This window comes from Microtus oregoni, unplaced genomic scaffold, assembly GCF_018167655.1.
Source record: "Microtus oregoni isolate MIOR12 unplaced genomic scaffold, Mior012 000023F_ref0000262, whole genome shotgun sequence".
In the NCBI taxonomy this organism is placed as follows: domain Eukaryota; kingdom Metazoa; phylum Chordata; class Mammalia; order Rodentia; family Cricetidae; genus Microtus; species Microtus oregoni.
Genome location: NW_024543082.1, coordinates 29,877,775 through 29,903,423, shown reverse-complemented (window position 1 = coordinate 29,903,423; position 25,649 = coordinate 29,877,775). Strand labels below are relative to the sequence as shown.

General features: G+C 46.0%; 1 protein-coding gene across 1 annotated transcript in view; it reads left to right on the top strand.

Moving 5' to 3' along the window:
* The first annotated feature begins 10,177 nt into the window (after positions 1 to 10,177).
* Bace2 (beta-secretase 2) overlaps positions 10,178 to 25,649 on the top strand; it is an 82,410-nt gene continuing 66,938 nt past the window's right edge. Inside the window, exon 1 of the mRNA XM_041673050.1 lies at positions 10,178 to 10,523. Within this exon, the coding sequence (XP_041528984.1) occupies positions 10,224 to 10,523 (300 nt within the window). The 5' untranslated portion in view covers positions 10,178 to 10,223. The remainder of the gene's footprint in view (positions 10,524 to 25,649) is intronic.

The window sequence follows — 25,649 nt, the reverse complement described above, 5'->3', positions numbered from 1 at the left end:
TTGGCCTATTAATAAATTACATTTTCAACAGGATAAAAGTTCATAAATCTTCCCAAATGTTTGTTTCTGCTATTCTCTACAGACATATAATATAAATGGTCTTTTTATAGTCCTAGTCCAATTAAAGATTAAAGCTGGCTTTGGGGTTGGAGTGTGGCTCTCTCCTTCTCTAAATCCAAGTATGCTTGTTAAAGTAAAATTCAAAATCTCTGTCCATGTCAGAAGAATCACCTGCTATGGGACAGAAGAAAACAAATATTTAAGGACTATTTATTGTCACTGATCTCATAATCCTTTGGCTTTATATTGACTCTTTACTAACTTTTCCTAAGGTATAAGATTTACAAGATTAATATATATATGCATATGTAATATATATATTAAACTTTTCACCATGATATTAATGGTCATACAGAGTTCTAACTAATTCTAGAAAAAGGTTTTATCTACCTTCCTGTACATGATTTCGGGTTTAAGCTTCTATAAATTTTCTGCAGTGAACCACAAGCACGCCTAACAGAGACCTTTGAAGTCTCTAAAAGGAGGATGGGGCTCCACAGCATCAATTCCTCCAGGACTATGGTAACACCACTAAGCTGAAAAACACCACCTAAAGATCAGATTTGGACTACAAACTGCTCAGAACAATTTTGAGGTGGCTAGCTGAGATGATCCAGCCTAACAGACTACTCTCGGCAGGAACTTTCCCATTACACAGAGTCTAGACAGCAAATGATACAGCTACCTCTCCCAGGACTTAACAATTAACTCAAATTTTTCTTTTCAGGATCCCCCTAAAAATACCATTGTCCCCAGAGAACAGGAAGTACTTTTAAGAATACGATACCCACATTCCCAAGAGGTGGGGTTGGTGGGTTTTGGTCATTCAATGGGTTATGAATATTTGTCATCATTTAGGGGGCTCAGTTACAAGTTGTTATTGGTTATCTTAAGGAGGAAATTTGAACAAAGAAATTAGATACAGAGTTCTTGTTTTGAAAAAGAAAAAGGGGACTATAGGTATAATAAGGTAAAAAGGGTAGATTATTGATCTACTCTGAAGAGGAAAAAAGGGAGGATTTAGATATGATAAGATAAAAGCAACTACTAGTTTTAAATATTTTACATTGGATTGGATTTTTATATATGTATACAGATTTTGTTTATTGGTACAAACTTGAGATTCATTTTTAGAGCATGCTGTACATACATATATTTTCTATGCTTGTTCAAAGTATTGTACCCATACAACTCATTTAACAATGTAATGAAAATTTCTAGTCCTTGAAAATTATTATTACCAACTGTTTAGGATAATAAGGAAATGAAGGTTAGTAGTTAATCACATATTATAATCAAATTTAAGGACACATTAGGTGTGCTTTCAAGATCAAACAAAGATATATTTTAGATAGACAGATCATCTTCAAACACTTCAGAGATTTACAGAATATAGCATTTAAAATGTTTTAATAATATAGGTTCTTTTTTTATGACAATGAGACATGTCTGCTCCTGACTGCACCAATCTGCATCAGAGAAAATAATGGGCGTTGAAGAAACTCCACAAGGAGTTTACTTTCTTTGTGGCAAAAGTAAGCCACTGGGCAAGAGAATGTCCTTGCTTTGACTGCTGATGGTATGCTGTCTTAATTGGACAAACAGGACAGAAAAGAAAGTGACTGCCAAACATTGTCAAGACAAGGTGGGACAGCCCTTCAGAATATCCTGCTTCACAGAAAAGTCTGTCTGATAAGCTAGGCCTGTAGGCCAAAGATGGATGATATAATACTGCAGAGGAACTTTGTATGACTGTCCAGGAAGCCAGCTATTTCTGTCATTTCTCACTTTCTTTGGAAATCGCTTGCACACACTTCCTGCTTACTCAGTTAATATTATTTTCTTCTTGGGTCTCTGAGGTAGCTGAAGACTAGATCATTATAGTTATAGTTTTGTTTACCAAACATAAAAAGCAAGTTATGATTGAAGTAAATTAGGTACAAGACTTTGGACTTACCAGTGTAGGATAGATATGGAGTATTTTCTCTGAATTTATTAAATGAAAATGGACTACACATTGTTGATGTAATTAGTTCATGTTCATATTGTATATGGTTATTTACTTATTGTATATAGTTTTCTATTATTGGTTATAGTCTTTTTATGTTAGACAAAATAAGGGGAAATATAGTGCTATATTATTTGTGTTTTATTAAGTAAAAGTTGCCTGAAGATCAGGGTAAAGGAGCCATACTAGTCAGCCGTACAGGCCAGGCAGTGATAGCATGCTCCTTTAGTCCAAGCAGTCACACTAGTTAGCCACAGAGGCTGGACAGTGGTGGTGCAGGCCTTAAATCCCAGCACTAGAGAGCAATATAAGACAGGAGGAGACAAGTCTCAAACACAGTCTCAGTCTCTATATGAGGATTTGTGGAGGCAGGATCGCCCATTTTCAGTCTGAGGTAGAGGGAGGAGCCAGTGACTGGCTGCTTTGCTTTTCTGATCTTCAGGTTGAACCCCAATATCTGTTTCTGGGTTTTTATTATTCATGCTACATACCATCTCAATGCATAGGTGTTTATACTTGATAAGACTCCTTTAGACACACACACACACACACACACACACACCCCAAACCATTATTATAGTTGAAATCATTAATAAAAATGTCATACTATATTCCTACCAGTGTTTAAATTTCTGTGTCATAGTTAACTGTCATTTTGTTCCAATGATGGTTTAAATAATGTCCACACATTGCAATTGATTGACAGAGCATGAGAACGGTTTAATTGATAGCAAGCGATAACAAATCTTCAATAAAATGGATTAGCAAACAGAAAATACTTGAGGCTTTCTAGGCTGTCTAGTCTCTGATGCAAGTACTTAAGCAAACAAGTATGGGTGTGTGTGCCTGACTTTATTTAAGGATAAAAGGCCAGATTCTGGCCCCAGGAAGTCACCTGCCAACTTATAGCAAATGGGTATGGTCACATTCAAACTTTCTTCTTTGGGCAAGAATAAGCCAAGTGTAATATTGCATATGTTCAGTTTTGCGCTCTCTCTCCATATATATGTGTATATATGAATATATGGATTATTTATGTATGTATAATATATATCATTTATGGATATATCATTCATATATACATATGGAATTCATAGGAGGTGTTCTAACTTCATTTTCAATGTTATAATAAACTAGCCTGACAAGAAACCACGTGTAGGGGTGCTGGGGAGACAGTTCAATGTTTAAGGCTGTGTTCTGCTCTCACAAAGGACCTTACTTCAGTTCCCAGCACCCAGACTCCCAACTTCAGCTCCAGATCTAAAACCTTCTTCTGACCTCTTCAAGCACATCACTCACATGTATGCACACATCCTACCAATATATGTATTTTTAATATATATAATAAAAAAGTTTGAAAAGGAACTTTCCAAGTTAAAGTCCATGATCATAGGGAGGCAGAGCAAAAACTTAAAACAACTATGCACAACACATCTGTAATGAGAATCAGAAAGAAATAAACACAGGCATGCCCACTTGTTCACCGCACCCTGCCTAAGGAACGAAGCCACCTACAGTGGGCTGTGTCTTCTCACATCAGTTAACTTAGATAAGTCCACAGACACTCCCACAGGCCAACGCAATGTAGACAATCTCGCATTGAGATTCTCCTCCCAGGTGACTCTAGGTTCCGTCGTGGTGACAATTAAAGTTAGACATCACAGGGGCATACAAATTGCAATATTCTAATTATATCCTCCCTTCCTCATGTTTGATGGGCAATATGTGCCCGTAAAGAGAGGCTTGCCATCATCAATTATTTGTCTGTGAGGAGGCATAGCTTATACAGGAGTCAAGAAAACAAATGTTTGATTCTTGTCTTTTCTCTGCCAGCTTTTAAATGTAATGAGTTGGGTTCCTTAGCATTCTCCAAAGCTAATCAATGTACCTTTAAAAAGAACATTCCGAGCAAACAGATTTTAGCATAATTGAAGTGTTTGGAGCAACTGCAGTCACTGTTTCTCATGACATTTAAATGTCCCGGCTTCACCCTGCTCGCGATGGGGCTTGAGAACTCTTTGATAGCAGCCCTGCCTTCCGCTGTGACAGAGTGTTCTAGGTAGGCTCATTCACTTTATGAAGTTAGTCTTTTTCTCTAGTATCTTCTGGAGAAAGTGGTGTTTAAACAACTTAATCTGAGCAGAAGGAGCTCTCAGCTTCTGGAAACTCCCCGTGGACACCCTAAAAGAGGGTTTGTTGTTTGGTTTCTGCTTTTTCAGAATAGAGGACCCTGGAACTACACACTGGAATTGGGAACCAGTCCAGTACTTTAGTTGACAGTTGTATCTCATGTCATTTCTTCTAGGTTCAAATCTCACTTTCAGCCAGGTTGTTTAAATTCTGACAGTCTGGGTAACCCACCCCCTCCCCCGCTGCCCCAAACCACATGAATGGGATGGTAGGGTAAAGAGTTGAAGGCAAGATCACCTGGGTGATTCTGATAAACACAAAGCTACAAGGAATAGACAGTTATTGGTGTGGGGTGCTGCCCCGGACTGACTCATGAAAATACAGGCTGAGAACTATCTAGGGCAACCCACATGTTTTTTGGGGGAGGGGGGGTATAGAGGCACTTGTAAGTTGAAGAGGGAAGAAAGATAAAGTTAAGACAAAAATATAGGTGCAGCTGGAATTTTCTTTGGGTCACCAGCCAACTCCCAAATAAAGACATGGATACTTATTAATCTTGAACAAGCCTTAGTTTAGGCTTGTCTCACTAGATCTTAATTTATCCTGTTTCTCTTCATCTACGTTTTGCCTCAGGGCCTTTACCTTTCTTTCATTCTGTATGTCCCATTTTCCTGCTTCCTCTGTGGCTGGCTGGCTGGCCCTTCGTGTCTCCCTGGCTTCCTTTTCTTTCTTCCCCCAGCCTGAATTCCTTCTCCTACTTATTCTCCCTGCCCAGAAGTCCTGCTTCTACCTCCTCCCTCCCTATTGGCCATTTTTACTAGACCGATCAGTACCTTAGACAAGCAAGGTAAAACAGCAATATATCTTTACATAATTAAACAAATACAACACATCTTTACATAGTTAAACAAATATTCTGCAACATATAGAGACAGGGAGACACTCATTTGGTAAAGGGCTTACCTTGTAAGCAAGTCCTGAGTTCTATCCCCAGCACCCACTTAAAAAGCAGGATATAGCAGCCCACACTTGTAACCCTGTCTCTAGAGAAATGGAGACAAGAAGATTCTTGAGACTTACTGGCCATCCAGTCTAGACTGATCAACAAGTTCTAAGTGAGAGACTCTGTCTCAAAAAATATCAGGTGGAGAAAAATTTTAAAAGATGCAAGCATTTGATGGGGAAGCTCAACCAATCACATCTGCTTAGGGTGTGGCCGCCTGGAGCCCAGGTAGAAAAACCCGGAGAGGTAGGTGCATGCTCGCTGGACCATTTCGGATTTAGAACCTCCCACTCTGGTGGTGTGAGTTCCCCCTTTTTCAATTATTAAAAATATAACTGTTGTTCTTGAGCTGGTCTGGTTATTTATTGCACTGACCAAATACGTCAACAAGCATTGGCCTTTGCCCCCTTACACACATGTGCAAACATACACAAAGAACCGTGACTTAAAGATAAGAAGACAGAGTAAGATTGACAAATGCTTAAACAAGACGAAGTTTTAGCTTGTTTACACATGGGTGGGGAGGATCCAGGTGGCAGGAACAGAGCGGGCTCCAGAAGAAAGCAGAGATGCAGGCTTGCCCTGGACTGCAGGTGACTGGACCCATTTGCAGCCTTCTGGAAGCCCTGTGATAGAGGAGAAAGGTGCCCCCTTGGTCCAGGTAGCAGATCCAAAATGTCCAGGTCCTGTTTAACCTTTTCCTCCAGCTGAGGACAAAGCATGTGATTTATAAGGCCAATGTTGTTATGTTGTGTTATGTTGACGATGAACCAAGACTCAGCAGATGATGGTTGGTCTCAAAATCGTGGGCTCTTTAGTCAAAGCTGCTTCGCGAAAGCACTAAATATACTTTGCCCTTTTACAGACTGCGTCTCCCAGGAGCTACAGGACATGTAAGCTGCAGACAGACTAAACACAGACACACTGGGGGAAGACCTGACTGTGTTCTATTTATCCAGATATTAAAAGAAATTTCACCGTGTAAAGTAATGCCACTCCTTGCAGTAATTTTGTTCCCCACAGATGAGACAGTCTTCATTAAAATGTTGAATTGGGGCCAGGGAGACAGGGCAGTGGTCAAAGCACTTGCTACACACATGACACATGTGAAGACCATATCTTGGATCTCTAGAACCCAAGTAAATAGAGGGTGTACATGGCAGCCTGCCTGGCATTCTAGCCTTTCAAGCTAAAGGGATGGCATCTCCAGAGCATGCTGGCTAGCTGGACTCTGGGCTTGATTGAGAGATCCTACTTCAATGAATAAGGTAGATAGTGATGAACATTAACCTGGGACTTCCACATGTATGTGCACACAGAAGCATGCACACTCATCACAAGTACCCATACATGCAAACATGCATATGCATTACACACCAAAAAAGAGAGTAAGTTGGTTATTTGTTATTTTGTTTATTTTGTGTCTGTACAGGTAAATTCATGGGACATATGCATGCCTATATGTACTTGTGGAGGCCAGAGGTCAACCTTGGAAACAGTCATCAGGAGTGATTTTAGTTACTGTTCTACAGCTATAAAGAGGCACCATGACCATGACAACTTGTAAGAGAAAGCATTTTAATTAGGGGCTTGCCTACAATTTCAAAGAGTTAATCCATGATTATCAAGGCAGGAAGTAAGGCAGCAGGCACGCACTACTTGGAAGCAATAGCTGAGAGCTTACACCAGATCCACAGGCAGCAGGCACTGTGGGGGAGGGGCTGGAGCAAGCTTTTGAAACCACAAAGCCCACCCCTTGTAGAATATTATTTTAAGGTGTGTTATATGTATATTTATGCTCTGGAACATTTGTTTAACGATGTAAAGATGTGTTGCTTTTGTTTATGCTGCATTTGTTTAAGTCTATGAAGCTGTGATTCATTGCCTGTCTAAAACCCCCGATGGTCTACTGAAGCACTGAATGGCCAAAAGTGAGACAGGAGAAAGGATTGGTGAGGGTGGGGGTAGAGAGAATAAATAGAAGAAGTCTGAGGAAAAGAAGGAGCATGAGAGAGCAAGGAGAGGGGACAGCCACCCAGCCACACAAGGAGAGGGGGACAGCCACCCAGCCACACAAGGAGAGGGGGACAGCCACCCAGCCACACAACCAGCAATGGAGTAAGAGGCAAAGTAAGATTTACAGAGGAAAAGGAAAAAGCCCAGAGGCAAAGGTAGATGGGATAATTTAAGAAAGGCTGGCAAGAAACAAGCCAAGCTAAGTCCGGACATTTAAAAGTAATAATACTACATGTGTGATTTATTTGGGAGCTGGTTGGTGGCCCCCCCAAAAGACAAAAGAATAATAAGAGTAAAAAACAACCAACTACGCACCCCCAGTGACACAATCTCATCCAACAAGACCACACCTAATCCTTACCAAACATCTTCAACAGCTTGGAACCAAGCATTCAAACACAGGAGCCTATGGGGGCCATTCCTATTCAAACCAACAGGCACTGTCCACTTTTCTTATTATTTGAGACGGGGCTCTCACTGGAACCTGGAGCTTGCCAATTAGACTAGACTGGCTGTCCAGTGAGCCCTGGGGATTTGCCTATCTCTGCCTCCCCGGTGCCAGGATTACAGGGAAATGCCACCATGTCTCACTTTTTAGGTGGATGCTTGGGATTAAATTCAAGCATTTTACCAATTTGGAGCAGGTGGGTTGTCACTTTAATTGCTAATGTGCTTATTTTGAATTTGCAGTTTGGTAAATAGAGATCAACCTATTGAGACCCCCCAATCATTTGTAGCAGGGTCACTAGATCCTTAGACCAGATGTTGGAGAACTTCTGACATGTAAGTATCTCAGAACGGGCAGAGCCAGCGATCTCCAAGAGGTGTCAGTGAGACAGCTCCTCCCAAGGGATACTATGCATTTAGGGCTCACCCCTTCCTGCCTGGCATTGCTCCTGAGCCCTGTGGGAAGAAGGCTTTTACCTGGAAGTGCTTCAAGGTTGAAAAGTTAATGGGAAGGAAAACAAAGGGCACCTCATGAGGGGACAGCAAATCCACTTTCCAGACAACAGTTGGAGGTTAAACTATTGTTTCTCTAATCCAGTGGGCAACTCAGTGAGGATGGAGGACTCTAAGAGCTCTCAGAATAAAGACAAGGTGTCCAGAGTTGCCACTTCTGTGCCTGGCAAGACGGCCCTACCACTCATTAAAACTGCGTGTGCTCCTGGTCCTGTGTCTTTGCGCGGTTTATATGCCTCCCTTTTACCAAGAAAAGCTTGGGATAGTCGTGGTACATGGAATAGTTTCAAATACAAACTTTAATTAAACTTGAGTTTTACAGATTTCCCTTGTGTGTTTATTAACTCTTGAGCAAATATCTTTATTATTGACCTTATAACTTATACATCACATAGCACATTCTGTCTACTTCCACAAGGCTGCTATCCTTCCGAGAGCTCTCTGGTGGATTTCTGTTGTTTGTATTTTAACCCTTCAATACTGGACATCAGGGAACATAATAATCATCTCTTTAAAATTGCCCTTCCCTTACAATCTTGGATTTGAGATGTGAGTATATGAATGTAAGAACTCTCAATAACTATGCAGATTTATGGGGAATAACAATTTAGGTCCTATCCTGGGATTCAATCAGGCCTTCTTTCATGGAGATTCCTTGGAGCTCAGATGCAATTCAGGGGAAACGCAGCTTATAACCAAAGTCATTTAGAAAGCAGTGTAGCTGACGGTCTTAGACAGAAAGGTCCCTGGTACAGCAAGATGGGATTCTGACTGGAAAGGCGAGAATAAACACGGACACTAGAATAGACGTATCTGGAAGTTCCAGTCAGGAAATAAGGAAGCTTGATTTCTATTCCTCACTGTTGGAAGATGGGTTTATTTTTGTTAAAACAAAACAAAAATAAATGAATATAAATAAAAACAGCCTGCATAATTCGGCTATAGGAGACACAAAGATTCCTTCTATTTCTTGTTTCAGCAGAAATCGATGAGTTTAGCTGGTGTGACTGTCCCCGTGTTCAGTATCTGAAATAAAATAGCTCTCCTAACACAGCTCTGTGGCTTCTGTTTCTGTGACTAAACAGGTATGTATTAGATAATCCACGGAGAGCTGGCGGGTGAATGAGAGAAGGGGAGGGCTGGATGGCAGCTGATTCCGAGGCCCTCATTTGGGACCCTGGTAGTAAGCGATTTACTAAGTAGGTGGACCGACTGGATTCTTAGCAGACTGAGCTCAGCCCCTAGCAAGGTGGAATCTGCATTAAGGACTAGAGGAGGGCGGGGAACACCAGGCCCAGCTTGCTTGTGGCTAAGAGTTCAGGGGAGTCCAAGCAGGCTGGAGCAGTAGCAGCAACCAAGACCCTTTCTCAGAAATCCAAAGACACCCCCCCCCACACACACACAACCTGCCTTCTCTAACCCCAGTGTTCCCAGACTCTATTCAAACTTCATCCTTTCTCAGAGAATCCCTTACTCCTAAGGAATTGGAAGGGAAGATCCTAAAGGGGAAAAGCTCTGAGAGGCTGACAGCACTCCCCCTACCACCCACGACGTGCGCTCGGCACGCAGAGACGTGAGGTCTTTCTCAATAACCGGCTCCGCGCTCTGACCCGTGTCTCATCTGGGCATTTCAACCTCTGTGGGGCCAGGGGACCCCCGCGGACCCCTCGCGCGCATGGCCAGGAAGCCAGTTAGCGCCTTGGCTGCGCCTTTAAGGGTTCCCGAAACTTTCCCGTAGCTTTCGGCTGAGCCTCGTCACATCCGTTAGCCGTGGCCTCCCGGGCACGTTCCGAGGAAATTCTGCACTCTAGTTTCCCCGGGAAGAGGCGCGGCCCGAGTCTCGTGCGCCCCGCGCCCATCCTTGACCTTGGCCACGGGAGGGGGGGGGAGGGGAGGGCGGGGCCGCGGCCGCCAGAGGGGGCAGCGGCAGTGAACTTGCTTAACTCGGCACCGCCCTCTCCTGCCTCCTCCCCGTCCGCCCCGCCCCGTCCCGCCCGGCCCCGCAGCCCCGCGTGTTCGCTGACTCGCCGAGCCCCCGCTGCGGGGATGGGCGCGCTGCTCCGAGCGCTCCTGCTCCCGCTGTTGGCGCAGTGGCTCTTGCGCGCAGCCCCCGCGCTGGCCCCGGCTCCCTTCACGCTACCCCTCCAGGTGGCCGCAGCCACGAGCCACGGAGCCTCGGCTATTCCTGGGCTCGGGACTCCTGAGATACCCCGTGCAGATGGCCTGGCGCTAGCTCTGGAGCCAGCCGGGGCTGCCGCCAACTTCTTGGCTATGGTGGACAACCTGCAGGGAGACTCCGGCCGCGGCTACTACCTGGAGATGCTTATCGGGACCCCGCCGCAGAAGGTAGGACTTGGGGTCAGGGTCTTTTGAGAACTGTTTGCGCGTGGTTTAGTGTTGTCCCTAAAGTAGCAGCTTTCACCCTAAAAAGGAAAGGGCTATGGGGAGCATGGCTTGGATAGGAAGCGGAGTCGCGCGCTAGGGACGCGCCTGGGAGCGCAGCCTCTGCTCCAGCACAGCTCAGGGGGTGTGAGCGAATGTTTCAGAACTTGGTGGCCCTCCCCCACCCCGTGGGCCTAGCAGCTGAAGAGACCTGTACGCTCTTCCTCTCCAAAAGCGACACCTCCTTCCAGCAGGAGCGGTACCTCCTAGGTGGGTGGATGAGGGGAGGGAGTCTTGGAAGAAGGTGCTGTTAGGTGGAGGGAAATCTCTGGAGTAGATAGCCTCCCTCCCTGCTGTCTCATTGCTAAAGAGACTCTTGGCCGGCATCCAAGGCGCAGTACCCTTTAAAAGAGATTTCTCCATGAGCTCAGCTAAAAAATACCCGGTTCCGAACTGTTTCTTTGCCCCACTGAGCCGCCTGCCTTCCTCGGAGTTGGTTTGCTGGCTTCCTCTTAGTTGTCCGGTTGCCCAGCCTCTAGACGCCGAGCACCCGCCAAGACGAGCACCCCGCGGGGTTGAAGAGTGTGAATGCCATTAGCTATGGGGGAACCGTACCAGGCGCATAGCAAGGCAAAGACAAAACAAAACGCAGTCCAAACAGCTTTCTTTCTCCCGCTTGTTCCGACGATGTTCATTTAACACTTAGTGTATGGAGGAACACGGGCTCCGAAGCACCGAATCTGGCTAGGAAAAGAAAAAGCCTCCCAGAAGTGATCCGACCTTCTCTGATCTACCCACTCGAGTTCGAGTTCTCTCATGCGTTGAATGCACCGTATGAGGATACTTTATTTTTATTTTTAACATTGTCGTTGGGGTTTTCATGCTGATGTGATTGCCCCAAAATAGAACATGCTCATGACTTTTGTATAATTCTAATTAAATTATTCAAGACTTTAAGAAGACACACTCCATGCTAATTTGTTTGGTTAAAAAAGAAAAATTTAAGAGTGCATTATTCTGCTCAAAATTTTGGCTGTGGTTGCTGTGCAGGATCCTTGTGTGTCCAGCCCAGGAGTGACTGCAGGGCAGACTGAGGTGGCCCCTGTGTCAGCTGAGGAAGCTTAGAGGCCCCGTGAACAGTCGGACCACCACACCACCACGTGAGCATCCTGTGAACTGCCTTTAACAGGACGGCACAGTACCCGGGTGGAAGTGGGCCTCTTCTAAGCGATAGAAAAATCTTCCATACACAGGGGCCAAACTGTCTCCCCATTTGGGAGACTTCTGCCTTGAAAGATGAAAATTCTTGTTGGTTTTAGGGCAGAAAGAAACGCTCTCTTTTGAATTGAAGCGGGCTCTGGCAGTTCCAGGGCTGAGGAAAGGAGACCCAGAAAAGGCTTTGAGGAGGAGAAGACACCTCACACAAAGCTCTCCTCAACCATTGCCTGCCTTTGTTGATAATTCAGTGACCTTTACTTTAAACTCGGTGATGAAGTTTAATTAATTAAGTTAGCTGGGATGTAACAAGCACCCAGGCTTGTATCAGCACTGCCAAGTACATAGTTCCTCCAAGGTTGTTATCAGTTAGACTGTAGCGAGCTTGTAAAGAAGGCTGTTTTGTGACAAACACAAGTATCATTTAATTGTTCTGTATCATGGACATGCTACTTCAGGGCAGAATCTGCATCTGATAATCCCACTGTAAACCCTAGGTGTTGGTGATCTGCTTTGCAGTCTGACCTGTACTGTCTCTGGCACCAACGGGGGTTTGTAGCTGGTTAGGGAAGGCAGTAGGGAGGTGTCCCCTGAACCCCAGAGACAGACCCTGCACTAGTAGTGGGCAAAGGGTCATGCGTGTCTTTTCTTTGTTCTCTAACATTTCAGATAAAATTTCGTAGAGAAGCAGTAAATTACCAAAAGTTCTTCAGGTGTTAATAGCTGTAGATAGCTTCAGCCTCCAAGCATGGTGACCATTTTGACAGATGTGTTCTTTCTCATACCCATTCCTTATATCCTAACAGTCTTGTGGGAGGGTTTATATTGATGTGTGTGTGTGTGTGTGTGTGTGTGTGTGTGTGTGTGTGTGTGTGTGCAGGCACGCCCTGGGATTGGGTGTTATTCCTTAGGGGGCTGTTCACCTTGATTTTTGAGATAGGCTCTTTTGGTGGGGTTAAACTGACCTCCTGTGCTGGTATTGTAACATTCACCTCAATGTTTACCCATTGTTGTGTTATTGTGCTAGCATTACTGCATGCCTTGAGGGTGCCAGAGGTGAGGCTTAGAATCCTCAAATGACTTTAGGGCAATGGGGGAAGAAAGAGGGAGGGAAGGGATGGAGCTCAGGTCATTAGACTGAAAAAGCTAAGGTTTGAGCTGCAGGCAGATTGTGCTCACTCCTGCACATTTTCTGCCTGCTTTTCCTTGGTTTGTGAAACAAAGTATCCTTCCTAGACAGGACACACTCCTTTAATCAGAGGCACACCTGATCTCTGTGAGTTCAAGGCCAACCTGATCTACCAGAGTCAGTTCCAGGACAGGCTCCGAAGCTGCAGAGAAATCCTGTCTTGAAAAAAACAAAACAAAAACAAAAGAAAACAAACAAACAAACAAAAACCAAAGTGCCTTTCCTAGGCAGTATTCCCTGCCCCTGGGGCATTAGGTACTCTACGCCTGACTGTACTGAGAGTCTTTCCCACACGTGACCATTCTCCTTCTTAAGACCACGCTTAAGGACTGTTTTATGGAATGAGCTGTGAGAGAATGTTGGACAAGAGGCTCATGGGACCACGATGTGAACCAGAGCTAGCCAACTCCCACAGTCCTGTGGGAAGGCCAGCCATTGGGAGTGTGCTTACCCCTGCCCTGCATGCTCTCATACAAGAGCTGGGCTCCATTGCCCTGCCCACCGACACTGCGTGGAGTCACAGGCCCAACAGCCTGGGAGAACCTCAGAGCCCTGTACAGACAGGCAGGCCCACGTTGGCATGGAGATGACAGTCAGGGTTGCACACTGATACCATTGTGTGACTCCTATCTAACAGGAGAACCAGCATCCCCTGGATCCATGCAATTTGGTCTTAATAATAATAAGGATGTTCAAAAGCGATTATAATTATAGCAATCTCCATTATTAAAGTATACTTTCATGCTAACACAATCAATCCAACCGAAGATCGCAAAGGTCTGCAACTATGTGTTTTATGATGACTTGAAAGGGGCTTCGGGGGCTTTCTGTTGGAAGGTTTTTCTGTCATGGACATTGATATGAACGAAACAGCTAGCACACTGTTTTCACATTTAAGCTTTCAAATGTAAACATTTAACAAATTTACTTTGGCACATGTGCTGCGTTGATCAAGTACTACAGAATGAGCTTCTCTGTATCATTTAAGAGGTTTTTTTTTCTTTCCTTTTTCTTTTTGAGTAAGTCACCTGGGGTGTCCCAGTCACATTAAGCTCACAGTGAGGCTGGAAAAAAGGGAGGCAGCCAGATGAGAGGAATCCAAGTAGGAGACACTAAGACTCTAACTGTTAAAGATGAAGAAAGAACACTGGAACTCGGCTAGTTGCCCCTTAGATCTTCAGGCTAGATGTGGAGTCCCTGGGCACAGGGAAAGCAACTCATCAGAGGATGTAAAAGGCAGATAGAGCTCAAGGAGACACAGCAGCAGCACCTGATTTTATTTCTTGCATATCCAGTGCAGGGTGTCATGCTAAACATTTGTTTTGTGGGGTGTGGGATCAAACCCAAACTAGAAAAGTATCTCACCATCAAGTGCTGTCCCCTGCACCCACCCCCAATCCTCAGGCTCAACAGTTTGCTCAGTTCACCTCATTGGATTTTCACGCCTTCTCGTGGACATTGTACAATCGTTTGGCTTAATTTTAAGATTACTGGACTTGTGCTGAGTCAGTCACATCTCCACAGCCACTCTGTGAAGGGGCGGGTCCGTTCATCCATCAGGCACTGTCGTCTAAGTCCCCTGACTCAGTTGTAGTGACTTTAGAAAAGAGTCATCTTCCACTTTCTGAGTGGTTTGGTGTGGAGGACACCGAGGTGCTTTTGCGTCATAGATGACCAGGGACAAGTGGTTCCCCTCTCTGAGACCTCCATCCCCCAGAGTTGATGTTGTTACCTCTGCATTAGTTCCTTCACTTCCCTATCAAACCTCCACGACCCAGAAGCTTATAACAATTGAAATCTATTCCTTCATGGTTCTAGAGGCTTGAAGCCCAAAACTAGGGTGTCAGTGCCAGGAACATCCGACCTCTGGAGGCTCCAGGGGAGGATGCTTCTTATGTCCTTCATGTGTAGCTGTATTAGTTCAGCTTCTGCCTCCATCTTTGCTGACTTCCTTCTGTGTGTGTCTGCACAGAGTACAGTCATTATAAAGACACCAGTCATTGGAATGCCTTACCTGAACTGTATAGCTGCAAAGACTCAGGTGACTTACAAGGTTCTGGGCTTAGGTTTTCAACTCATACAGTCATGCTCCACATAGCAATTTTCATCAGCACTGGACTGTACAGACAGTGGTGGTCCTGTAAAACTGCACGGTCTTTGATGCTATTAGCCATCTATCTTGGTCACTTTTCCTGTTGCTGTGACATAAAAACCGATAAAAGCAAACTGAAGAAGAAAGGGTTTATTCTGTCTCAGGGCCCAAGGGTGGTCCATCATGGCAGGAAAACCAAGGTAGCGAGCGCTCGAAGCAGCCGATCGTTTTGCTCCCACAACCAGAATGCAGCAAACAAGGTATGCATGCTGCTACTTAGCTCTCCCTCTCGATTTTATATAGTCCAGTGCCCCATCCAGGGAATGGTGCCAGTCGTAGTGGGCAGGTCTTTCCACCTCAGTTGGTAAATCAAGGCAATCCACAGGTTTGCTTAGAGGCCTGTCTCCCAGGTGATTCTAGACCCTGTCAAGTTGACAGTTAACACTAACAATTACACCATCTACATGTGTCTCATACCCTGTGATCTCTACACAATGACAAAATTATCTAATGTCATGTCTCAGAACACATCCCCATCCACAAATAGTGCCTGTGTCTACTCAGGGGCATGCAATATTCTTTACAAATCCTTTCTACACTTACAATTTTATAGATCCCTCTTGTTAGTGTCAACAATTCCAAGTTGAAGTTCTTAAATTTCTTAAATTTGATGAGCAGATGGTGGTTTGGTTCTATTAGTAAGAGGCCCTGTGGTTTGACAGTGAGCTGGAGAGGGTACAGTGGGAGGAGGTTTCTGATGCTCCTCTGCCTTCTTGTGTTGTTCTCCTTAGAGAATGGTCACGTAAGTATTTAGCAAATCTCTGGTCAGGTGCCTAATTCTAGAATGGCTGACATTTGTGTGTTTTGGTTGAAGCCACCCAGCTTCTGCAAGGTCAGATCAGCGGTATTTAAATACTCTTCTTGAAGTTTGCATTCTAAAGCCTTTATCAGGCACCAGCCACCCCTCAAGAATCAGGACGTGTTTATCGAGGAGTCTGTCCATGGACTTTCCTGACACACCCTGAGTATTTGCTTTGAGTCAGAGGTGGGTCAGCCTAACCTGTTGTTTGAGGTTAGCTGCCCAGTCTTCCTGTTTCCTTCAGGATGTTTGGAGTCCTCACTAACTAAACACCAGACAAGAGTAAGATTAGCCGTCACAATCTTTGTTTGCTTTCTGTTGCTCATAACAAAATGCCACAGATTGGGTAAGTTATGGAGTTTAGTTTGGCTTGTATTTCTGGTCTAAAGTTGAAGGCCTGTGTCTGGGACTGTCTTCTTGCTGGCAAAGTCCCAGGGAGACGTCACATGTCACATGGAGAGGGCTGACCAAATTGGCTTTTGGAGCTGACCTACTCTCAAGGTACTTTTTCCCCAGCCATTCTCTTGCCACCTGAATGGATTCATACACTCACAACAACAGAGCCTAGATCAACTCGTAAATGGCATACCTCTTCTGTATCATAATAGAGACTACATGTGAGCATGGAGGTTGGAGGTAACCCACCATGTTAAACCATCATCATTTTTTTTACGTACTGGCTTAGCCCTGAGTGCTCTGATCTGATGGATTTCTCCATCTCTGTAGGGTCTGGTCACCTTCTGTGGGACTTATTTTCTTTAGCTTTTGGTTCCTGAGGCCAAGTCTTTGGCTTTAGGTGCAGGGTTTACCCAGGCTTGGAACTGCTAATGCCTGCCGCCTCACCACACAGAGTCCAGCAGAATCAGAGAGTCCCTATATGTGCATGAGCAAGATGTCACCCCTTGTAGGAGGGGCACGCGTGTGCCATGGGGCATTTGTGGAGGTCAGGACCACCTGTCACAGTTACTTGTTTCCTTCTGTAGCGCGGGTCCCAGGGATCAAACTCAAGTCACCACGGCTTGAAGACAAACACTGTTAGCCCCTGTTGAGCCATGTTCCCAACCCAATCTTTTTTTTTTAACTTTCTTTTTGTTTTATTGAGAAAAAAACAATTTCCGCCTCCTCCCAGCCTCCCACTCCCCCCCCCCCCACTCCTCTCCCCGTCCCTCCACTCCTCGCCCTCTCCCCCCACTCCTCTCCCCCTCCCTCTCAAGTCTGAAGAGCAGTCAGGGTTCCTTGCACTGTGGAAAGTCCAAAGTCCTCCCCCTCCCCCATCCTGGTCTAGGAAGGTGAACATCCAAACTGGCTAGGCTCCCACACAGCCAGAACATGGAGTAGGATCAAAGCCCAGTGCCATTGTCCTTGGCTTCTCAGCAGCCCTTCTTGTCCGCCATATTCAGAGAGTCCGGTTTTATCCCCTGCTTTTTCAGTCACAGTCCAGCTGGGCTTGGTGAGCTCCCAATAGATCAGCCCCACTGTCTCCGTGGGTGGGTGCACCCCTCTTGGTCCTGACTTCCTTGCTCGTCTTCTCCCTCCTTATGTTCCTCATTGGGACTTTGGGAGCTCAGTCCAGTACTCCAGTGTGGGTCTCTGTCTCTATCTCCATCCATCGCCAGATGAAGGTTCTATGGTGATATGCAAAATATTCATCAGTATAGCTATAGGATAGGATCATTTCAGGTTCCCTATCCTCAGCTGCCCCAGGAACTAACTGGGGACCTCGCCTTGGGCACCTGGAAGCCCCTCTAGGTCCAAGTCTCTTCCCAACCCTAAGATGGCTCCCTTAATTAAGATATGTGCTTCCCTGCTCCCCTATCCAACCTTCCTTTATCCCAATCATCCCGTTGCCCCAAGTTCTCCCCATCCTACCCTTCTCACTTTTCTCTCCCCATCTCCCCTTACCCCCTCCCCCCCCTTAAGATCCCGATTTTTGCCTGGCAATCTTGTCTACTTCCCCTACCCAAGAGGATAGCTATATGTTTTTCTTTGCCAACCCAATCTTTTTGACCCACGGTGGGATTTCTGCCCCTTTGGAGGTCTTGCTTTCTGCATGGCTTCCTTCTAGTCTGCCTGTTCTGCCATCCAGTCCTCGCCAGCCAGTGGTTAAGTTGTGGAATCGGCAGAAAGCTTCTATGAGGGGAAAAGGCCTCTCCGGGCTTTTCTGCCTTCTGGTTGTGGGTGGAGTGTGGGGACGTGTGAGTGTTGCGCATTCTGTGTCACTTTTCTGACCCTGTGAATCTATATATATGAGACACAGGTGAACTGGACATCACTCAGCTCCTCTTAGTTCATGCTTGACACTATTGCTGCCCAACACAGTCATGTTTTAGAATTCCCTGAAGAAGAAAAAATGCCTGGTCATGCTGACATGCCAGGCTGGAATAAAAGCAGTGCTTTTGAGTTAATGACTGGCCATCCAACGCAAGACCCTGAGTGGATGCTGGGGTTTTATTACCTGGTACATTTTATACATGCACTGGGAAACACACAATGTCAGTTCTGCTGTGTTAGGAGGATGGAGAGGACTGTCTGGGGTGGGAAATCAGGTAATGCCCCTGCATCAGCTCCGTCATTCCAGGGAGCCATGACTGCAGAGGGGGAAAGCACCTCTTTCCATTCCACGCTAGCTTGAGAATGCCGAGGAACTAAGCATAGTCTCCTGGTCCCACTACAGATCACCCCTGGTTCCACTTTAGACATGGCTTTGGCAATGGGAAGGAGACAGGTTCTGTGTGTCAGCCATGTGCACCCCTACCAGAAGCCAAAGCCACAAGACAGGAAGTTCTGTGTGTGGATGTGTTGGGACAGTCTGTGGCAACCCTGAATCACCTGGGGTCGGACCTGGTTGACAGAGACTTGTAGGTAGATATAAAGCCACACCTTGCTGAAGGTGGACATAGCTTCTAGAAGTTTCTGAGGAATATTAGAACCTTTCCACCCTATTTGGTGCCAAAGAGTTTTTCCCATTGGAAAACCCTCTGGGCAGAAAGTGTGTCTCTGTGGTATGGTATGCCTAACACTTTGAGTGCTGAGCCCAGATCTGTTGTTTTCTGGATAGTGGGTGTTGGGAGGAAGTTAATTAACTTGGCTGAGCCTTAGTTTCCCAACTTATAAATTGGGGAATTTTACCCAGTTATCTGAGGTTTCATGGAAGTTTGGACCCTCCTCGGTTGGCCAGAACCTTTGATGAGTCATTTGGGGAGCTGCAGAAAGGCAGGATCTAGTGTCCCAGTCAGCAGGGGCAAGAGCTGCTGCTGGCTCACAGGCTACATCAGGAATCACTGCTGACTGGAGTCCACTGGCTCCACCAGAGCTGGCTACAGTGCAGAGTCCTGGGTTCACACTTCCTAAGTGAAATGCCGCACCAGTCCCGAGATTCTGCCACGCCTCGTACCCCTCAGCCTTGCTGGATTCTGTCCTTAGACTCCATCTGAAGGTCACTGCAAAGGCTAGCACCTTTGCCATCCTATGCAGAGTGCCTGTTCCTCGTTTTCCTAGACAAGGCCTTGGGCCTCCCCCCCCCTTTTTTTTTGTTCTCTTTAGGAATCCCTCTGCCTTAGGCAGATTGTGTTCCAGAAGCTTCCTTGTGTTGGACCATTGGGAAGCCTGAAATGCAAGTCCTTTCAATGCGCTGCTCAGATCTGTGCTGAAGGCAACCTTTTGAAATGTCCGGTCTGCACAGAGCCTTTGCTGTAAATCCAGAAAGCTTGAGACTTCAGTGTGCCATTAATAAGGCAAAGAGAGAGAGAAAAGGCTATTTAGAACCCAGCAGATGTCCTGTGCCTCCATGATGTCCATGTCGACTTAAAGGAGCGCTGTCACCTGTGGTCACTTTGCTCCTCCCCACGTGATTGTGACCCACTCTCGTACCTACTCAGGGAGCTGCACAGAGGCCGTGTAGATGGCAGAAAACTAGCCAGCCTAGACTCTATCGCCCTACAACTTATCAGTAGACTGGGCTGGCCCATCAGTGAGCCCTAGTTATCTGGCCTGTCTCTACCTCTCCAACTTTGGATTTATAACCACATCCCACCATGCCTGACCTTTTCACATGGGCTCTGGAGACTGAACTCTGGTCCATATGCTGCCTATGGTGGGGTAGTGGTCTAAGCTCCCCATTCTCTCAGTGCTAAAGCAGAAAGGGCGCAAGCTAACTGTTGAGCTTTGTTGTACTCCCCAGAGCTGTCCTCTGGGAAAATCAAGCCCCCCTTCCAATTTTGTCACATATGCAGAGTCCTTTTTTATTTTATTTTCCTTAAGATTCACTTTTAATTTTTCATATGTATATGTGTGTATCCACATGCATGTATGATCGTGTGAGTCCTGGTAGAGTCCAGAAAAGGGCATCAGGTCCCTTGGTGTCCTGATGTGAGTTCTGTGAACAGAATTACATGTCTTGACCACTGAGCCATCTCCCCAGCCTAGCAGCTTCCTTTATTTTATTATTTGCTTTTTTTTTTTTTTGAGACAGGGTTTCTCTGTGTAGCCCTGGCTATCCTGGCAGTCTCTGTTGACCAGGCTGACCATGAACTCACAGAGATCCACCTGCCTCTGCTGTCCAGCTCATAGCTTCCTCTAAATGAGCTGTCTGGGCTGGAGAATAGCTAGATGGATCACTGACACCCCGTCACTCCTGGCTTTAGTGCCCACCTGTGTGAGACACCATGGGAAAGGATAGGGAATCTAGCCTGACAAAGCAGCTGTCCCAAACATCTGTATTCTAAACTATGGCCGTCCTCACTGATGAGCCAGCCCAGTCTACGAATAAACCTCAAGTCAATGAGAGTCTATGCTGGTTTGTTTTCATCCAGTTGACACAAGCTACCGTCATTTGGAAAGAGAGAACCTTAACTGAGAAAAATGGCTCCAAAAGATTGACTTGTGGAGCAAGTCTGTGTGGAATTTTCTCGATTAATGATTGATGTGGGAAGGGCCACCCCTAGGCAGGTGGTCCTAGGTTCTGTGAGAAAGCAGGCTGAGCAAGCCATGAGGAGCAAACCAGTGAGTAGTGTTCCTTTGTGGTCTCTGCTTCAGCTCTTGCCTCCTGGTTCCTGCCCAACGTTTCCCAATGATGGATTGTGATGGGGTGTTGTAAGTCAAACAAACCCTTTCTTCCACAAGTTGCTTCTCATCAATTAATTATTTATCACAGTAATAGAAAGCAAACTAATACAGAGATCGTCTCAAAAAAAGTGACAACACCTGAGGAATAACACCCAGGGTTTTGTTCTGGCCTCTTAGCGTGTAACGCACACAGACACACTTACTCATCTGACACGTGGTGACATGAGCCATGGGCGGACATGAGAGATGTCCCCTCAGCCCATCAGTGCCTCAGACAGGTGGAGGAGCTGTCCCTGCCCCTCAGCAAATGCAGCACTTGGGAGAGTGGTCCCTATACGTTGCCTAGGCAATACTATAGCGCTGTTCCTGTTGTAGTTGTGGGAGAACCAACCCTGAGGGCTTGGAAGCAGAACTGGTCCCATCTTTTGCTTATTGCTGCAGGAGGTGAATTAGTGGAGGCAATGCTGGAGAGAGCTCACCCCGGTGGTGAGGACAGGGGAGAAGTCGTGAACAAACCAACCCTGCAGCTGCCCAGGTCCAGACCCAGGGTTATGACTTGGCCTGCCTGCCCCAGCATCCACCCCATCTGTGATCTGCTGAAGCACATGAAGTGACCTGACCTGCTGGCCCAAAGCTGCAGGATCTCCACAACACAGGGCAGCAGCAGGGTATCCAGGGGTCCTCGTGAGGACCCAGGATCAATAGTGTAGCAGAGACCAGAGGCCTCAAACCAGATCAATGACTCTTTGCAGTGACCACTTGCAAGTAAAGATACATAAACAGAGAGGTTTACTGCGTGACTCATTGCGTCACACTGCAGCTTCCATGATGAGATGTTTTTAGCCCTCCCCCCTTTTCCATTTTCCTCTTAAATTTTGTTTCATTGGGGGGGGGGGTGCAGGGACAGAAAACAGAGGTGAAGGGATAGGGAAATGAATGGATCAAGATGCATGATATAAAAGACACATAGAATAACTAAAACAAAAGTTAAAAAAAGACATACACACATGCATGCATGCACATGCTCGCTCGCTCTCTCTCTCTCTCTCTCTCTCTCTCTTTCTCTCACGGGAGCTAATCCACTATTAATACATGTCCGGGAAGACAGGGACATGCAGATAAAGCACATTGTTTCCTGTTCATTGGGAAAAGCAGCTGTGGCCAGATGTTCTGAGATCTGAGTGCAGCGTCAGCCGTGGGAGTAAGAGTTCCAGAAATCTGAGTTCTAGTGAGCACAAAACAAAGATAGCTAGAAGCCTGACAGAGTGGATCTGCATCCCAAAGGAACCTAAACCCTTTCTCCCACCCAAAGCCAGGGCTTCTGTCACCAGGGCAACACTTTCCTCTCTGTCTCCGTAGGAAATAGGAAGACTTCCTACCTTAGAGAGTTAGAGAGGTCCATACAGGAGATTTTTGTTTTTTAGGGAGTGAAAGCTAAAAGATCAGAGAAGCAGAGAAGCCACCCACTAGTTCTTTTTTGTTTGTTTGTTTGTTATTGTTTTTCAAGACAGGGTTTTCCCGTGAAGCTTTGGAGCCTATCCTAGAACTCACTCTGTAGACCAGGCTGGCCTTGAACTCACAGAGATCTGCCTGCCTCTGCCTACCAAGTGCTGGAATTAAAGGCCTTGTTACCTCTATGATATTCTTAGGACCAATTATCTTGGTTGATTGTCTTCTGCTCAGGGAGTGTTGAGGATGTTGGAAATGAGCTAGTGTCACTGGCGTCTACTAGGTGAGGTCAGATGTTGGTCATCATCCTACAATACACCCGATGGCCACCTCATACAGAAGAATCTGGTCCGAGAGCAAGGGATGCTGGTTAAGGTGTGGCTCAAGGGCTATCCTGGAGCAGCTGCCCAGAGCAGTCAAGAGACATGTGTAGACTCGGGGGCATGGCAGAAGTACTCCATGCCCAGCCAGTGACCACCATTGTTGCTGTCTTTAGTGTTCCTTGAATTGGGCTTATCACAGATGCAGGAAGCCGCTAGGAAGGTTAAAAGTCACTTCTACCCAAACCCATAGGGGTCAAAGAGGGAAAGGGATATTGGGCTAGACTCAAGATGAGTGTTCTTCTACTCCTGCTATATTTATTAAGCCCCTCCCATGCACTAAGCCTATTCTAAGCCCTGGGATTGACAGTTAACTACACAGAGAAGGCCCTTGTTTTTACACACGCAGCGTTCGCCTTAGGAAGACAGATTGTAAAGAAAGCAAACAGTGTTTTTGAGAATGCTGTGCCAAGGTGCAGCCGGGGAGCCCATGTGGGGGAAAGAAGACTGCCAGCAAAGGCTCTGGGGAAGACACTGCTGAGCAGGTGCACATGGAGCTGAACTGGTGTGCTGAGAGGGACATGCTGGGAGAAAATGGCGTGAGTGTCCCAGGGTGATCCAGCAGGTACACATGGCCTCCTCATGCTGTGCATGTGGGGAGAAGGGATTGCAAGTGTGTGTGTGTACATATGTGTGTGCATGCCACGTGTACTCATATGCCTGAGTGTGTGTACATATGTGTGTGTACATATGTGTGTGCATGCCACGTGTACTCATATGTCTGAGTGTGTGCATACATATGTGTGTGTACATATGTGTGTGCATGCCACGTTCTCATATGCCTGAGTGTGTGTGTACATATGTGTGTGCATGCCACGTGTACTCATATGCCTGAGTGTGTGTGTACATATGTGTGTGCATGCCACGTGTACTCATATGTCTGAGTGTGTGCATACATATGTGTGTGTACATATGTGTGTGCATGCCACGTTCTCATATGCCTGAGTGTGTGTGTACATATGTGTGTGCATGCCACGTGTACTCATATGCCTGAGTGTGTGTGTACATATGTGTGTGCATGCCACGTGTACTCATATGCCTGAGTGTGTGTACATATGTGTGTGCATGCCATGTGTACTCATATGCTGAGTGTGTGTACATATGTGTGTGCATGCCACGTGTACTCATATGCCTGAGTGTGTGTGTACATATGCGTGTGCACGCCCACATGGACTCATATGCCTGAGTGTGTGTGCCTTTATGTGTGTGTGTACATATGTGTGTGCACGCCCACATGGACTCATATGCCTGAGTGTGTGTGCCTTTGTGTATGTATGTATATGCACATATGTGTGTGCATGCCCACATGAATTCATCTGCCTGAGTGTGTGTGCCTTTGTGTATGTGCATATATGTTCATATGTGTGTGCATGCCCATGTGTACTCATGCCTGAGTGTGTGTACATATGTGTGTACATATGTGTGTGCATGCCCACATGTACTCATATGCCTGAGTGTATGTGCCTTTGTGTATGTGCGTATATGTTCATATGTGTGTGCATGCCCATGTGTACTCATATGCCTGAGTGTGTGCCTTTGTATTGTGCATATATGTACGTGTGTGTACATGCCCATATGTTCACGTGTGTATGTATGTATGTTTGTGTGTGCTTGCATGTGTTCCCCGACCCTGCTTCAGCAGGAGATCCTCTTTCATCTCCTTTATAAACATGCTTTGGGGTTTGGTTTATAAAGAGAAAAAAATGCCTTACATTATATGGTATAATGCATACATTATCCTGTATCACTTATGGCCATTGTGCATATGTGGGGACTAAGCTGTGGAGGGTATAGTTAAATATGGATGGCCTGGGTAGTTTCTCATTTACAAAGGAAAGTTAAACTCTGGGTACCAGGGAGGCAGTATGGTAGAGACCATTTATCCCATATGTGTGTTATTTGGCAATCTCTTCATTTGGGGCCCCCAGGACAGGCTTGGAACGAGGGAATGAGTGTGCCTGGTTTACTTAGGACATGATCCCGGGAGATCCTGAGAAAGCTGTGTGTGCAGGAGACAGTACCAAGAGCGGATAGCTAGAACCTATTCCCTGATAGGAGATATATTAGTTATTTCTGTTGCTGTGATAGAACACCTTGACCAAGGCAGCTTATAGAAGGAAGGGTTTATTTGGGTTCATGGTCCATAAAAACATGAGTCTGTCGCCATCAGTGTAGGGGAAGGCATGGCCGCAGGCAGGCGTGTTGGCTGGAGCGGCAAGTGGAGAGAGCAGAAAGCGCAAACTGAGTGCTGAAATCTTTAAACTCTCAAAGCCCACCTTGGTTGACACATCTCCTCTAAAAAGGCTCCATCTCCTAAACCTCCCCAAATGGTTTACCAACTGGGGTCGGGGAGTTTAGATCCCTGAACTAACGGGACTTTCTCACTCAGACTACCACGGGGAGTCTCTGAGAGATGATGTCAAGTGAGTACATCAGGCTGGACTGAGGACAAGGGCGCCAATGGTGTCATCACCCACTCCTGTCACTCAAATGCTGGGACTTATTTTGCCTACCACCAAATGCACAGAGTACAAATCAGCCCACGGTTCTACATTAACTGGAACCCATTTCCGAATGCCTCTGTGAGTCAGACTGGAGTGGGCTCAAGGTCAGGCTTCTCTTTGAACTTTTTTCTGGAAGATGACAGTACAATGTGTAAGGTGCTGGGGCTGAAGGGAGATTTTGTTTGAGTTTAAAGACAATGACAAGCCCACCTTTGAAAGAAGAGCATTCTGCAAGTAAAGACATTCAGAGACTTTGGAATAGTGGGTGCCTCACAGTGCAGAATAGTAGCCCAGGAAAAGCTCGGGATACCAAAGGTGTCTAATCCACTGACTTCCTG